At 41.5% G+C, this 16,843-nt stretch overlaps 1 protein-coding gene across 10 annotated transcripts in view; it reads left to right on the top strand.

Annotated features, from left to right (window-relative positions):
- The window catches only part of SYNE2 (spectrin repeat containing nuclear envelope protein 2), a 345,486-nt gene that overhangs the window by 89,769 nt on the left and 238,874 nt on the right, over positions 1–16,843 (top strand). For all 10 annotated transcript variants that reach the window (XM_043556321.1, XM_043556324.1, XM_043556329.1 and 7 more), the window contains exons 7-11: positions 1,231–1,412; positions 6,457–6,653; positions 11,217–11,317; positions 13,961–14,062; positions 16,431–16,568. In XM_043556321.1, the coding sequence (XP_043412256.1) occupies positions 1,231–1,412; positions 6,457–6,653; positions 11,217–11,317; positions 13,961–14,062; positions 16,431–16,568 (720 nt within the window). The remainder of the gene's footprint in view (positions 1–1,230; positions 1,413–6,456; positions 6,654–11,216; positions 11,318–13,960; positions 14,063–16,430; positions 16,569–16,843) is intronic.

Consider the following 16,843-nt stretch of genomic DNA (forward strand, 5'->3'; position numbering starts at 1 on the left):
AACCTGTTCATTTACATACAATCTGTTGGAATTTTAATGAGGATTGCGTTGAATGTATAAGTTGGAAAAAGTTGGCATTGGTAAAATTTGCATCGTTTAATCTATGAATCCAGTATTTTTATTATTGCTCTGTCCAAAATATTTCATGTTCACTATGATTTCTTATTTGACCTATGGGTTCTCTAACATTCTATCGCTGAATATCCAAATAGTTGGGGATTTTGTTTGTTATACCTTTGTTACTGATTTCTAGCTTAATTTCAGTGTGGTCAGAGAATACCATCTGAATGGTTTCAGTTCTTCAAAACTGCTGAAACTTGTTTTATGGCTCAATTTTAGTAAATATTTTATATGGATTTGAAAAGAATGTTGATTCTGCCATTTGAGGTACAATGGAGTATGCCAATCAGATCAGGTTTATTAATTGTGTTGGTCACATCTACTGTTACTGGTTGTCTGGAGAATCTATTAATTATTAAGAGAAGTGCACTTCTCTCAATAATACATGTTACTATGTTTGTAGGTTTGTCTTTTAAAGTTTTCCATAGGTGTTATCTTACTGCCTCCAAAAAATCGGAACGAATTTTTGTGTTTACCAGCAACATGGAAAAATCTAGTTTCTCACATTCTCACTAGATGATAACATCACTAGATGTTATCTTTAAAAATTTTCTGCCTGTGTTATAAATGAAGGAACTGTCCCTCTTGCTGTATACATTTTGCTTTCTTAAATGACTAGCGAGGTGATTTTTTACATATTTGATGGCAATTTTTTTTTCTTTTTTGGGACTCATATATTTGACTATTTTGTTCTGTATGTGTTTTTGTTTCCTATTGGTTTGTAATCAAGGATGCGTTCTAACTGGCCCAGTCTCTTGGAAGGCACTCTAGAGTAGGATCTCAGCTTAGGTCAATTCAGTTGAGAGTGACAGGTGTTGAGCACCCGAGAAGTGCTCTGTAAGCATGTTGGGGGGATGAATAGGGGCTTGCCCTCGGTGGAACGAAATGCCTGAACAAGGGCAGGAGCAACCCAAGTCCACTGAAAGAAAGCCTAAGCGTAGCCCGAGATTCCAAATGCTGTTATTCAAGGATTTGTCCGGTGCTTTTTCCACCATGAGTAGGCTCTCACTGCTACCTGATTCTTTTCAGGTCTTGTTTTGGCTGAAGGTTTAGCCTCAATGCTTTTAACTTCTGATTTGTATGTGTCGACTATTATTATGTGTTCCTTAGATCGAAGAGCTTGCCCGGACTCTTTCTTGCAATTACAATCAACCTTCCTTGGACAGTGTGAGTGTGGCTGACTCATCTCCTACCTCAAGTCCTCCAGCCAAGAAATGCTCCAAAGCCCAAGAAAGATGGCAGATGTCTGCAAAGAAGGCTCTTCTCTTGTGGGCTCAGGAGCAATGTGCCCCGTAAGTAGTTTGCTCTGACCACGGGAGACACACAGGGTGACTTTACCCGCTAACACAACCTTACTGACTCCAGGTCTGAAAATAAGGCTGACTGGGTATATAACATACGTCGGAACACTTCCCTCTCCTAAAAGGAAAATGTTTACTATCCTCCTTTCTTTTGGAGTGAATGTTCCAAATGTAGAGGTTCGTGAACTCAGCCACACTAGGAGCTTTTTAAAAGTCAGGACTACATTTTTCTTGACTGTGTATCCCCAGAAGCTAGCACAATGTAAGTTCCTGGTAGGCGCTCCATAAATGCGTATTGAATGAATAAATGAACAAATGAAGGAATAAGGAATCAACACATAAAATTATCCCTTGGAACTGTATAGGACTACATTAAAACACCACAGTCCCCATTGTTTAGAAATTTGTAGCTCAGTCAAGGAACAGAAGCCAGAAAATAGGAGTTTTTTTTTTGTTTGTTTTTTGTTTTTTTAAGTGGGGATGATGATAGCAAGTTAGTGTCCGGAAATTCTGTTTTATAAAGAAAAAGGTTTGCTCTTGGCAGACATTTACTTTTTCATTTTAAACACTTGCTGGGATGGGATTTAGGAAAAATAAGGAGTTAGGATGCAGAACTCCCCGTGAGATGAGCTGTAGAGTTCAAATGGCCTTTCTTCTCCCATCGTAGCATGGTCTGCATAAATAGAGGCATAACTGTGTCGCTAAGACCTCACAAATGGTGGGCTTCTGAGTAACTTCTTCCCAGTAGTAGGCTAGGATGTTAACTTCTGCCTCTGGCCTTTCTTTCTTTTTTTTTTTTCAACGTTTATTTATTTTTGGGACAGAGAGAGACAGAGCATGAACGGGCGAGGGGCAGAGAGAGGGGGAGACACAGAATCAGAAACAGGTTCCAGGCTCTGAGCCATCAGCCCAGAGCCCAACGCGGGGCTCGAACTCACAGACCGCGAGATCGTGACCTGGCTGAAGTCGGCCGCTTAACCGACTGCGCCACCCAGGCGCCCCAACCTTTCTTTAGTTGTCATGCATCCTCTGTATTTCGTGAAGGACAAAAAGACATACAGATCTTACGAGGTTTTACATACAGCAAGTGGACTTTTTCTTGAATCTTCTAGAGACGGTTTTACTTCCGTTTTCTATATTTTTTAATCCAAAAGAATCCGAAATAAATAATAATAATAATTCTATATTTTTTAATCGAAAATAATAATGTGTGAAGAGCATTATCAAATCATATTCAGACTTGTTTCATTTATCTGTAAATAAATTTCAAACCACTTGGAAGTCCAAATGTTTTGCCACAGTTTACCTTTTCTCCATGTCTTTCCCTACTTTCCAACTATGAGCTGTGCTAAACTTGACAAGATGTAGTGAATCCTTCTGAAGTAACTCATCAGGAGTTTATTCTAGTTTGGGCCCTCATTGGTGGCATTTTTAGGGGGCTTACTTAGATATTCTATGTGTCCCAGGAACTCATCCGAGATCCAGACTATGGGGAGACTATGTTGTAAGAAATGTGTCGTGTTCTCTCGTTTCTGAAGGAGATGAAGCGGGGACCCGGTTTGCAACTGCTTTTTTTTTTTTTTTTTTTTTTTTCTTTTCAACGTTTATTTATCCTTGGGACAGAGAGAGACAGAGCATGAACGGGGGAGGGGCAGAGAGAGAGGGAGACACAGAATCGGAAACAGGCTCCAGGCTCTGAGCCATCAGCCCAGAGCCCGACGCGGGGCTCAAACTCACGGACCGCGAGATTGCGACCTGGCTGAAGTCGGACGCTTAACCGACTGCGCCACCCAGGCGCCCCCCGGTTTGCAACTTCTAAATGAGCTGAGGTCCTGCCAGTCACTCTGGAGCCCTAACCCGCCCTCTCTAACACCTGGCAGCAGCTTGTTCTCTGTGGGATTGGCATCCACTCGTCAGTGCAGAGCCCATCTCACAGCCTGGGGCTTTATTGAGGGCAGCGCCTGCCAGTCAGCACTTAGCCGGTTCTGATCCCCGCTCTGCCCTGCCCTTGGCCCCAGGCATCCCTTTAGCCAGTTGCGCTTAGTGTTCTGAAGCCTGGAGCCTGCGCTCGGGCTCCCAGCAGTTTCTAACTGGTGACTTCAGCTACTGAATCTCTTTGCGTTGGAGTTTCCTCAATCATAAAACTGTGGACAATACTAACACTTCATAGCGTTATTAGGTATATTATAAAAATTATTTTTTAAGTATTTAGAACAGTTTCTGAACGAAGTGTGGACCACATAAAGATTTGTTAAGCAAGACAAAAATTGCCGAATGCCATGTAGTTTTATCACAGTCATAGTTTAGGCGTTTTTTTCCTAAGAGGTTCAGGAAAGCCCAGGTCATCTGAAGTTGACTATTTCTCGAGTGGTTTTTCTCATTTGATTGATACCTTAAATGGGTCCATTGAATTTCCTCGTATTTTTTATGACATATTAAAGGAAAATACAGTTGTTCTGGATTATTTCCCACATAGGCAACTGTGCTCTTAAAACATCTTCACTGGGGGCGCCTGGGTGGCTCAGTCGGCTCCAACTTCGGCCGAGTCCAACTTCGGCTCATGTCACGACCTCGCGTTCCGTGAGTTCGACCCCGCGTTGGGCTCTGTGCTGCCGGCTCAGAGCCTGGAGCCTGTTTCAGATTCTGTGTCTCCCTCTCTCTGACCCTCCCCTGTTCATGCTCTGTCTCTCCCTGTCTCAAAAATAAATAAAACGCTAGGGGCGCCTGGGTGGCGCAGTTGGTTAAGCGTCCGACTTCAGCCAGGTCACGATCTCGCGGTCCGTGAGTTCGAGCCCCGCGTCAGGCTCTGGGCTGATGGCTCAGGGCCTGGAGCCTGTTTCCAATTCTGTGTCTCCTTCTCTCTCTGCCCCTGGCCCGTTCATGCTCTGTCTCTCTCTGTCCCAAAAATAAATAAACGTTGAAAAAAAAAAAAATTAAAATAAAAAAAATAAATAAAAAAAAATAAATAAAACGCTAAAAAAAAAATTAAAAACATCTTCACTGATCCCTTGTCAAATGCAGAGTTGTGATTGATGGAATGATTTGAAATATATATATTAAGCACATTTATATGCCAGCTACCATTTGGGGATGAGTCTACTGTAGGAGACAAGGAGGACACGGCCCTTGCTTTCTAGGGGCTTGGCCCACAGCAGATGGATCAATGTCATAACTACAGTTGGCAGTAAGGTCAGGAAGGACTTACGATGATTGAGAATGTCAAAGGTGGGAGGGTGGCTTTTATCTGAGGTGCCCATGGATCACCTTTCTGAGAAAGAGACCTTTGAGTGAGGACGGAAGGAGAAGGCTTCAGGTGTATGAAGATCTGGGAGAAAGAGCATCTGCACAGAGGGATTAAAAGGAGCGTGGGGGTGCCTGGGTGGCGCAGTCGGTTGAGCATCCCACTCTTGTTTTTGGTTCGTCATGACCCCAAGGTTGTGGGATCGAGTCCCATGAGTCCCGTGTTGGGCTCTGTGCTGGGCATTGAGCCTGCTTTATACTCTCTCTCACTCTCTCTTTCTCTCTGTCTTTCTCTCTTCCCCTCTCCCTCTGTCCCTCACCCCCATTTGCACTCTCTCTCTAAAATAAAACTTAAAAAAGAGCACGGTGTTGAGAAAGGAACGAAGACAGAGTGGCTCCAGCATTGTAAGAGAGGGAGATACAAGGGTGGAAGTTGTAGGCAGGGGACAAACTATGTTAGGCCTCGTAGGCCAGACTGAGAGATGTTATTCCGATAAGCTATGGCAGGGTTTTGTTTGTGAGAGAGAGAGAGAGAGAGAGAGCATAGGTGGGAGAGGAGCAGAGAGGGAGGGGGAGAGAGAGAGAGAGAGAATTTTTTTTTTTTTTTTAATTTTTTTTTTTCAATGTTTATTTATTTTTGGGACAGAGAGAGACAGAGCATGAACGGGGGAGGGGCAGAGAGAGAGGGAGACACAGAATCGGAAACAGGCTCCAGGCTCCGAGCCATCAGCCCAGAGCCTGACGCGGGGCTCGAACTCACGGACCGCGAGATCGTGACCTGGCTGAAGTCAGACGCTCAACCGACTGCGCCACCCAGGCGCCCCAGGGTTTTTGTTTTTGAAAAAAAAATTTTTTTATTGTAGTAAAACATGTAGAACATAAAATTTACCATTTTAACATTTTTAAATGTCCAGTTCGGTGGCATTAAGTACATTCATACTGTGATGTAACCATCACCACTATCCATCTCCAGAACTTTTCTCATCTTATGAAACTAAAACTCTCTCCCAGCCTTTCCTCCCGTAGCCAGTGGTCTACTTTTCTTTATCTATGAATTTCACTACTCAAGGTGCCTTACATGAGTGGAATCATACAGGATTTGCTCTTTGGTGACCGGTTTCTTATACTCTGCATAATACCGTCAAGGTTCTTCCATGTTGTAAGATGGGTCAGAACGTCTTTCTTTTTTAGGGCCGAATAATATTCCACTATATCAATACATCACAGTCTGTTCATCCATTCATCTGTGATGACTAGTTTTAAGCAGAGGAGTGATAATCTACTGACCATTAAAGTGGCACAATGTGTCATATAATTTGTTCTAACGAGAAAGAAATTGTTTCCACTAGTGAAAGGAACTTAATTACACGTAGAAGTCTAAAGCCAGTGCCGAGCCAACAGATTCCTGAATGAAGAGCATTAAACTTGTGTGGCTGTTGTCACTTGGAGGGCTTTTGGAGACACAGATTTCAGACCTACCTGCGGAGTTTAATGCAGTAGGTTTGGGGTTGCATCCGACTGAGAATTTGTATTTCTAGCACTTGCAGCCCAGGTGACGCTGATGCTGCTGGTCCAAGGGCCACACTTTGAGCACCAATGTTCTGCGGTAACATGAGCCTCATCAAAGCTGGCATTTCACTTTAATATGACCACAAGATTAAAATAAAATGTTTTCCTAGAGTATGTGATGTATTTGATTCACTGAACTCTGTTTTCATTACTATTGAATATGGTGGATGTGCTTTGACGTATTCTTTTAAATAGTATTTATCATGTTTTTGTCCTTTCGTGATAGGTGTGAGTCTGTCAGTGTGACAGATTTTAAGTCAAGCTGGAGAAATGGGATGGCTTTTTTGGCTGTCATTCATGCCTTGCGACCAGACCTAATTGACATGAAGACAGTGAAGCATAGATCCAACAAAGACAATCTGAAAGAGGCCTTTAGAATTGCCGAACGGGAATTTAAAATCCCCAAGTTGCTAGAACCAGAAGGTAAAGAAGCTTCTTTCTTTTTAAAACGCTGTCCAGTGTGAAGTTGGCTGGGAAATGTAAACAGTACCTCTACATAAATAAACATAACGGTATTATCGCCCCGGAGGGTTTAATAACTTAAACTCTTTATTAAATTTCATGACACTAAGAATTCCTACCAATTCATTAACTTCAGTAATTGCCAGGATGACAAGACAGCTGAAAGCAAGCAATGCTATTATTGGAAATAATTTGAGTCTTTGTCTTAGTTTTCTTTCATTGTGTTCTACATTGTGTTCCCTTGATTCTGTTATTCTGTTCTAAAAGCTCCCTGGTAAGACCGTTCTTTGGGTTAACGTATTTCCCCTCTCCACTCTTTCCCCCTAGGTAAAGCTGAACTTCTTTGAGGACAGAAACTCTTGTTTGTTTGTTTGTTTGTTTCGCCCTCTGTGGCTGGCTAGGCTTTGCTGTGATTATGCTCAACACATTGTGTGGTATGGTTAACGACCACAGCAAAATCCTAAATATGGGTTTTGTTCAAGGAGATGATTATGTTAACTTCACAAAGTTAAGATTAAGATGATTTAATTCTTTGGAAAAGCACTTTGCTGTGGGTTGTATTGTTTCTTAATGTACCAACGCTGATTAAAAATCCCAGTAAGCTCATAAAAGGGGTGTGTAGGATTCGCGAAGATTACAGTGCACCGACAAATTAAGAAGTACACATTCTAGTCTCAGCTGTACAACCAGGGGTGTGTAGGTAATGTGTGACTGGGTCTCCAGAGCAATGTGTGTGTGTGCCTGAGCGTGTGTGGATACGTACACACGTCTATCACAAATATTACTAATATAAGGCACACGTAGCACACAGTTTACAAATGTAAGAAAATGTGTGATACACTTCATTATGAATTCCACATAGCCCCAGATGTTTTTGTTGATTTTCACCAAACGCTTGTATCTACCTGCAGCCAACTTATGGTTGCGGTCGCTGGACATGTGGAGTCCTGACATGAATGTTAGCAAATAATTGTCTTTACGTTCATGAGTAAGTACGACAATAAAGATGTTTGTTGGAACTTGACTTGTTCTTCAACATGTGAATGACTTTTTTTGCTGAACCTAATATTGGAAGAATATTTCCTCAATTTTTTGTGCAACTTCACAGCTCTAGATAGGACATGCTTTTTTTTTTTTTTTTTTTGTCTTTCAGAATTTATTTATTGTGAGAGAGGGAGAGAGAGCACGCAAGCGGGGTAGAGGCAGAGAGAAAGGGAGAGAGAGAGAGAATCCGAAGCAAGTTCCACACTGGCAATGCAGAGCCCGACTTGGGGCTCTATCTCACAAACGGTGGGATCATGACCTGAGCCCAGATCAAGAGTCTGATGCTTAACCGACTGAGCCACCCAGGTGCCCCTAGACAGGACGTACTTTTAAGCTTAACGTGCGTTATTAACATTTTCTCCATCCCTTTCTTTGTAATCGATATACAAGAAATCAAGCCCTCATTTGCTGATTTTTGTGGTTGTGTGTGGTTTGAACATTGCCACCACGGCCGATTCTGGTGTGAAGTCACTGAACACAGATTAGGGAAAAGATGTGCAACCCTAACGCACCATTATGTAGTTTTCTTTTTCTTTCTTTTTTTTTTTTTAATGCAGTTTTCTATCTTACAGGTGCAACAGAGGTAAGTAACCTCAAGAGCACCGGTAATAGTAAAATGTGGTAAAATAGTTGGGAAGTGGTGAGTTTTGAGTGTTTATTACATTTGTTTTAATATGTTTTATTTGATTGTTCATGTATATAATTTAATTTTTTTTAATTAAAAAAAAAATCACTTGGCTGAGGTAGTGTTTGCCAGTTGCTTCCCTGTGAAGCGATTTTTTTTGTTTGTTTGTTTCCCTCTTCCTGTGTTGTACTCTTTGGGAAGTTGGTATGTGTAGCTGACAGGAGGGGGAGGGGCAGAGAGAGCGAGAGAGAGGGAGACACAGAATCTGAAGCAGGCTCCAGGCTCTGAGCCGTCAGCACAGAACCTGATGCGGGGCTCGAACCCACCAGCCGTGAGATCACGACCTGAGCCGAAGTCGGACACTTAACCGGCTGAGCCCCCCAGGTGCCCCTCCAACCATTTATTTATATCAATATGGGCTTATGGACATTTCATTTTCTACTTTGGGTTGTAACCTAATACTGTTTTGTGTATTTAACTGCTCAAATTAAAAAACATTTTTTTAACTCAAAGATTCAGCCATTAGGAGCTCTTTTAGCTAGCTCCTTTGCCCCTTTGACATACTGCCCTCCATGTGGCGTTCCCTTGTTTGCTTTTGAGCACATCCCTATTTCCTGGCGCTGCAAGATGCTCCAGGCTCATCTTGGATGTTTCCTACCCCAGTGGGATCAACCGTCTCCCCAGGGAGTACCGGTTTCTTTTACTGGAGAATGGGATTAGAAGCTAAGATCTGGGCACTAGCTATGTGGGGTCTTAGCCTTCTTGGACCTCAGTTGAATTAGGTGGTATTTCTAAGTTGAGAGTTAGCCTAATGGTTTCATGTTTTTGTATATTAGGTTTGTCATTGCTCTGGTTTATGTTGCTTGTTGATAATTCTTCTTGTTAACTCTCCCTTCCTTATTTGTTCTCGCCTCCCTTTTCCTTCTTTCTTCCTTTTCTCCCATTCTTTGTCTTTTCTCTTTCCTTTTTGGCTTTTCATTATCTTTTTTCTTTTCTTTGTGTTTCTCATGTTTTGTTTTATACCCTTGTCTGATTACTATTTGTTTTTTTAATACTCCTTTCATGTTGTGATTCTCTAAATATCAGTGTAAAATATTTTTTCTCTTTTAGTATGTAAAAGTAATTCAGCAAATAATGTGACAGTATAAAAAAGCCGAATTTCCACTGTATAAATCGTTGCCCATAATTCACTTTAAATAGCTTAAACAATAGCTCAAAATGTGAAATACGTCATTATTTCTGCAAACTAAATGCTGTTGTCATATTAGAATAAGAGAATTATCTTTTGACAATTTTATTAAAACATTTAATCACTGTGCATAACTTCATATACAATAAAGCTTTTATTTATTTTTAATTTTTTCATGCAATAAAGTTTTTGAAAAGAAACATCTAGTTAAGCCAGTATAATTATTTTATGTATCTCTTGATGTACTTTTACTTTTTTTTACTTACACTTTTTTTCAGTAAAAGAATAACTCTGCTCTTAGGGATCCTTCCTTTATTGAAACTCCACCCCTAACTTTTTATCGATACCTTTTGTATATCTACTGTGTTGAATCTTTTAGTTTGGATATAGATTAGATTCATGTTCTCCCTCAGCCTACTTAGAATAGTCATTGGGTCCAGTAAACACATTTGCTGAAGCATGCATAGTGTGTTATATTTCTTTGTTGTTTGTTTTTTTCCTAACAGTAAGCTCCTTGAGGGGCAGATCATGTCCTCAGGCATCTAGCATTTACTTAAGTGTCTTGCATCCACTTGTTGAATGAATGAGGGCAAGAATGAGCCTTACATATCTTGCTTGTGACCTGCATTTGTTGACTCTCTATAAATATTTGATGAGTTTATTTTAACTGAATTAATAATCACAAAAGGAGTGCCTGGGTGGCTCAGTCGGTTAAGCGTCCAACTTCAGCTCAAGTCATGATCTCACGTTTTGTGGGTTTGAGCCCTGCACTGGGCTCTGTGCTGACAGCTCAGAGCCTGGAGCCTGCTTTGGATTCTGTGTCTCCCTCTTTCTCTGCCCTCCCCTGCTCTTGCTCTCTCTCTCTCTCTCTCAAAAATAAATAAACGTTAAAAAAATCAAAAATAAATAAACACAAATGATTTCCTTTTCAATATCTTCGTAGTTGTTTTGGCAACATATCAAAAGATAGCCCAAAATTATGTGTTCATTTTGTCTGTAACATATTGTGATCCCTTTGGATTTTGTGATCTATCTAATTTGTTTTATGCCTGGAGAAGGTCTGCGCTTATGGAATTTATGATATTTTTACTTTGTTTAAATTCAGGATTTTCCAATGTTTTTTCACCACGGACTTTGTTAGTGCAGTACAAAGACTGGCCCACAGAAGGCTCTGAGTAATTACATTTGTTCCACAAATGAACAAATAAAATCTTGTGGATGTCTTGAATAAGTCTTCCATAGAACCTATGCTTTTGGAAATGCTCTACTGCGCACTTCCTGAGACTGGTGTGACAGGAGTGGGTTCTAGCTGCTGTACGTTCCTACACTCTACACTCCTGGAGGAGTTTCTATACCATGTCTCTGAAAAGCTGTATTTTCTCTGTTCCACTCTCCTGCTCTACTTACGCTCTTCTGCCTACAACAGGCATAGTGGAAATTGAGGCTGTGCATTTACTACTGCCAGGGTTCAACTCAGCTCTGACTCTGGATCTAAGCTCTTAGCCAATGCACAGCCTGGGAGCAAGGGCGACTGACCACAGAGATTTGCACGGCTGGTTAGCTGCTTTGGTTTATTCCAAGGCTATCTTATGGCATGGCCTGTTCTTGGGTAGTAATTGTAGGAAATCACATCTATGGCTAATTGATCCTGTGGCACATCTTGCAGATGTGGACGTTGTTAATCCTGATGAAAAGTCAATCATGACTTATGTGGCACAATTTCTACGGTATTCGAAGGACGCATCTGGGACTGGAGCTGAAGCTCAGGTATGTCCTCATAAGTATGTCTCAAGCTCATTTTTGTTGTATGCTACCAATGGCTTCATTCTAAAAATTGAGGTATAATTTGCACCTAGAGCTGAAATGTGCAGTTCTATGAATTTTGACAAATGCATACACCCAGGTAACCCATATAACAATCATGATGTAACACGTTTCTCTTACCCAGAATGTTCCAGTGTTCCTCTTTCCTGTCTGTACTCCGCACCCCAGGCAACCAGTGTTCCGGTTTCTTTCACTGTGGATTTATTTCGCCTGTTTTTTTTTTTTTTCTTTTTTCATTTTTAAGCTAAAAGTGGTAATTTATTAAACTTTGCTGACTTATCGAAAATAACTTTTACATAGACGCCGTATAGGACAAATTACGTTTAGCACTGGAACTTGAAAAGTTCTAGAGCTACCTCATTTTTGTCTATTTTGATTTTCACAGCTTTTTAAAGATTTAATCCACATATCATAAAATAAACCATTTAAAGTTTACAATTCAGGGTTGCCTGGGTGGCTCAGGCAGGTAAGCATCTGACTTCCGCCCAGGTCATGATCTCACAGCTCATGAGTTTGAGCCCCGCGTCGAGCCTGGAGCCTGCTTCAGATTCTGTGTCTCCTTCTCTCTGCCTCTCCCCTTCTCATGCTCTGTCTGTCTGTATCTCTCTCTCTCTCTCAAAAATAAGTAAACATTACAAAAAATTGAAGTTTATAATTCAGTGGTTTTTGGCATATTTACTTACTTGTGCAACTATCACCACAATCTAATTTTAGCTACATATACCTGGGATCATATTATTTATTTGTTTGTTTGTTTATGTTTATTTATTTATTTTGAGAGAGAGCAAGAGATTATGGGAGGGGCAGAGAGAGAGGGGGAGAGAGAGAATCCCAAACAGGCTCCGTGCCGTTAGCACAGAACCCAACATGGGACTCGAACTCATGAACTGTGAGATCAAGGCCTGAGCCACGATCCAGAGTCAGATGCTTAACTGACTGAGTCACCCAGGCACCCCTGGGATCATATAATTTATAAAAATGGAAGCAGTGTGTTCTACTCTTGATCTTTGTTTGTTGAGGTACTCTTGAATCACTATCAGTTTGCCATTTGATTATTCAATTTTTTCCTTTGACTTTCAGTCAGGTACACGAAATATTGTGGGTGGAAATTTCACAAAAATCACTGAGCGGAAATGAAAATAAACAATTATTCTCTGCTGCTTTGAAGATAAATGAGTGCTGTGAAAATTTAGTAAACTTTTTGAATATTACTATTTTTAATTTTTTAAATGTTTATTTATTTTTGAGAGAGAGAGAGACAGAAACAGAGTGTGAGCAGGTGAGGGGCAGAGAGAGAAGGAGACACAGAATCAGAACTAGGTTCCCGGCTCTGAGCTGTCAGCGTAGAGCCCGATGCAGGGCTCTAACTCACGAACCGTGAGATCACGACCCGAGCGAAGTCAGATGCTTAACCGACTGAGCCACCCAGGCGCCCCTGAATATTATTTTAATATTTATTTAGACTGCTTCCTCAGACATGTTTACAAGCGATCATATTATCACATTGTATGTGACAAACTTGGGCCTAGGTTTTCCCAACCATTATGTTTGAGGCTCTGTGCTAGATTGTTGCTGACTCTGGAACAGAGACTCAAGCTGAGACTGAGGCCTATAGTTCAGTTCACTTATTCCTGACCTGCTGAGGAGCTACTCTTTTCTAAGTAATTTTCTTATTAAAAAATAAAATGAAAAATTAAACTGTCCATGAAATCAGATGCAAAAATATATGGAAAACACTCCTACTTAATAGAGAAAAAGTAAATGAAGTTTAAAGGGAATGAAAATAAGATGTAATGTCTTTTGCTTTATCCTCTGGCAGTGAAATTAACTTTTGAATGTAAGCAGGCAAGAATCTAGGAAAAAAGAATTGTTGCTCACATCCGTATGATAGAACCAAAACCTTTAGTAGTTATTTTTAGGGTCTTTAAAATGCTTAAGATATTTAAAAAATTTTTTTTAATGTTTATATTTGAGAGAGAGAGAGAGAGAGAGAGACAAAGCGTGAGTCGAGGAGGGGGAGAGGGAGAGAGAGAGAGAGGGAGATACAGAATCCGAAGCACGCTGCAGGCTCTGAACTGTCGGCACAGAGGCTGACGTGGGGCTCGAACCCATGAACTGTGAGATCATGAGCTGAGCCGACATCTGATGCTCAAATCGACTGAGCCACACAGGTGCCCCTGCCTAAGATATTTTTGATGTCCGTGTATTTGGGTGTCAGCATCTCTTTATTAACCCTATTTAGATGTATCGGAAAGCAGTATTCTGAAATGCTTACTATGGGTAAGTAGTTTAGAATAATGTTCTTCAGAATTGCGGGATAATGGGAGTGGCTAAGCCAAAAAAAAAAAAAATCAGGGGCTGGCATGCCCTGTTTCTTTAGCACATAATGTTCAGGTGCTAGTTTCAATCCGTTTTAAAATTCAAGGTGTTAGGTGGAAAAGCAGACTTCCTCTTCGGCACAAGGAGGCATTGGTGTGTAATGCTTGCATTATTTCACTGACATTTGAAGTTGCTAATTTTACTGTTAAAAAGAAAAATCTCCAAGTCTATTTAGGATAGAGTGTTAAATGTGTGTGTGAATTATAGGGAAAGGTGAAAGATGCTGTGGTCTGGTTGACTCTACAAGAGAAAAAACTACAGAAAGTGCTAAAGGATTCAGAAAATGAGACCTGCTCTAAAAAGTATGATGTAAGTATGATTTTAAACAGCAATTTGTTTGCAGCTTACTCTTAGGGAAGAGTAGGATGTTTTTGGGAAAAAAAAGTCTTGCAGAGTTAATTACATAAATGCTAAACTAACTTCAAGTTTTAGCATCACGTTCTAGGACAGTGCTTCTCAAGTTTTAATGTGCACGTGAACTCCCTGGGGAATCTTGTTAAAATGCGGATTTTTTTTTTTAAAGTTTATTTATTTACTTTGAGAGAGAGAGAGAGAGGGAGAGCATGAGCAGGGGAGGGGCAGAGAGATAGAGGGAGAGAATCCCAAGCAGTCTGTGCGCTGTTAGCACAGAGCCCAACGCGGGGCTCAATCTCCCGAATCGTGAGATCGTGACCTGAATCGAGAAGAAGTTGCTTAACTGACTGAGCCACCCAGGTGCCCCTAAGATGCAGATTCTAATTCAGTAGACCTGGGGAGGGGCCTGAGATTCTGCATTTCCAGCAAGCTTCCAGGTGTTGCTAATACTTGGTCCTTAAGGTACCTTGAATAGTGAGATTTTATAGCAGGGCGTGGCAAACTGGTCTGTGGGCCCCACCAATTTGGTAAATCAGGTACTCCTGGAACACAGCCATGCCCATGAAGGTATGGTCTGTGGCTGCCTTTGCACTGCAACACCAGAGTCAAATAGTGGCAATAGAGACCGTATGGCCCTCAAGCCTAGGCATTTCCTCTCTTGCCTCTTACAGTGAAAGTTTTCCAGTCCCCAGTCTAGAGCAGAACTAGGTTATATGGAATGGGAAAAAAAAGATCAGGAAGTAAAAAATGAAGCCAACCCCAAGTTATAACCCCCAAGTGTAGGGCCTCAACCGAGAAGCCCTTTGAGGAAGAACGACAACTATGATTGTCACCACATTTGAATATCTGCAGTGTACCAGGCACCTTGCTGATGAGCATTTTACGCATCACAGCATCTTGCTGAACGTGGTGGTGTCATTCCACGACACCTGAGGTTACACAGCTACTGCCAGGGAGAGGCGGGTTCGCGTGAAGTCTAGCCTCGAAGACCCAGCTCTCTATTTCGTGGGGTTCCTCCTGGGTGACCAGGGGAACCTGTATCATCTTGAAGGAGCCTAACAGGAGCCGAGATGAGGATTTTTCAGCCCTGTTCCTTAGAACCCACGGTCCCTGCAGCTCTGCTCCCCATCGGATTTCCACTGGGAATAGAGCAGGGGTACGGTCATGTGCTTGCTCCGCACTTAGCACCTGCAGGCTGAGCGGGCGAGTTGGATGAATCCAGCCTGTCCCACGCCAACATTCAGCGGATTGTGTAGCTTACTGGCAACAGCATCCTTTTTGGTTTAGAGGCATCAGGGCAGAAAGGGATGGGATGTTCTCGTCTTCCTTCCATCTGGACCGTACAGGTCCAGGTTTTTGTGCTGCTTCCATCTTTGGCCTGATATGTTTTTTTTATTGACAAGAGGCCCAGCGTCCCCGGAAGTGCTTTACTCTCACCTACCTCTTTGATTTAGTAAGGCACCACAGATTCCGCTTTCTTGAATAAAAGGCCTTAGGGAGTTATTAGGGGTGAGAAAGAATTACAGTAATTATCCCTTGGTTTGCTCATAAAACTTAATCTTTCCCCAAATTCTATTTATTTATTTACTTTTTAAGGTAAGCTCTGCGTCCACCATGGGGCTTGAACGCACGACCCCAAGATCAAGAGTCACCTGCTCTATCGACTGAGCCAGCTGGGCACCCCAGCTCCTAAATCTTCAGCCGAAATGAAATGAAATAAAATAAAATAAGATAAAATCTGCCAATTATTATGAATAAGGGCTGAAACAATATTTATGGAATTGGTGACTCTTAAACACGAACTTCACACTAATACGAGCCAAGAAGAGCTTAATTTATTAAATTTTCAAGGGACAAAATATTTTCTCAAGTCTGTAAAAAACAACTTGGGAAGCAATGGCTCGAGCACAGTTAATCATAGGCACGTTTGTCCGTGATGACCGCTGCTGGATAGTTCTCACTTCCGCTCATGCTTATTTTGTTGTGAACACATATCCAGGGAGGACAGAGAAACTCCCATTTTCCGTGTGGCGTCGTGATTTGTCCTCTAGAGCTGGGTGACCTTGCCGCTCCATTCCCTTAGAAATCCAACAGTGCTGACGAGACACAAGCTGTGACCTGTGTTACCATGAGGGCACTCAAGTGATCAGGGTGCACTGAAGAAAGGTACCAGATCAGTGTAGAGGACCCTGAATCCAGGGAATCGTACCTCTCTTTAAGTAGAAATTTAAACATAACCTTCAGCGATAGACGTTAAAATAGCGGATTACCTTATATTAACTGATTTAAAATTTCTGTCTTTAAAATATTCTTCTGATGGTAGAGCCTGCTGTCCTTTTTGGAGTCCTTCAATGAAGGAAAAGAGCCCTTTTTGGACATCCTGCCAATAGAAAGGAACTTGGATGAGCTGAATGAAGATCAGTTACAGTTGAGAGAAGTCTGGGATGGCCTCAACTACCAGGTTACCATGTTATGTTGATTAGAACATTTTCGTGGGGCAGCTTTGTTTGTTGGATGATTAGACTTCCATGAGGAATGCTGTAAAAGAGTAGATGCTTCCAGAAACTTGGGAGAGTATTCTTTTATTTTCTCCAGGGTCTCGCGTGGGTAGTGATTGATCTTTAAATAGGAATTTAGAGCATTCTGCTTGGAAAAGCTGCTTGTCCAAAGTTTTTATATTTGCTATCAATGATTGCCTTGCCAGAGTAGATTATCCATACTCTGACTGACCAGCCT

Source organism: Prionailurus bengalensis, chromosome B3 (genome assembly GCF_016509475.1).
Source record: "Prionailurus bengalensis isolate Pbe53 chromosome B3, Fcat_Pben_1.1_paternal_pri, whole genome shotgun sequence".
Classification (NCBI taxonomy): domain Eukaryota; kingdom Metazoa; phylum Chordata; class Mammalia; order Carnivora; family Felidae; genus Prionailurus; species Prionailurus bengalensis.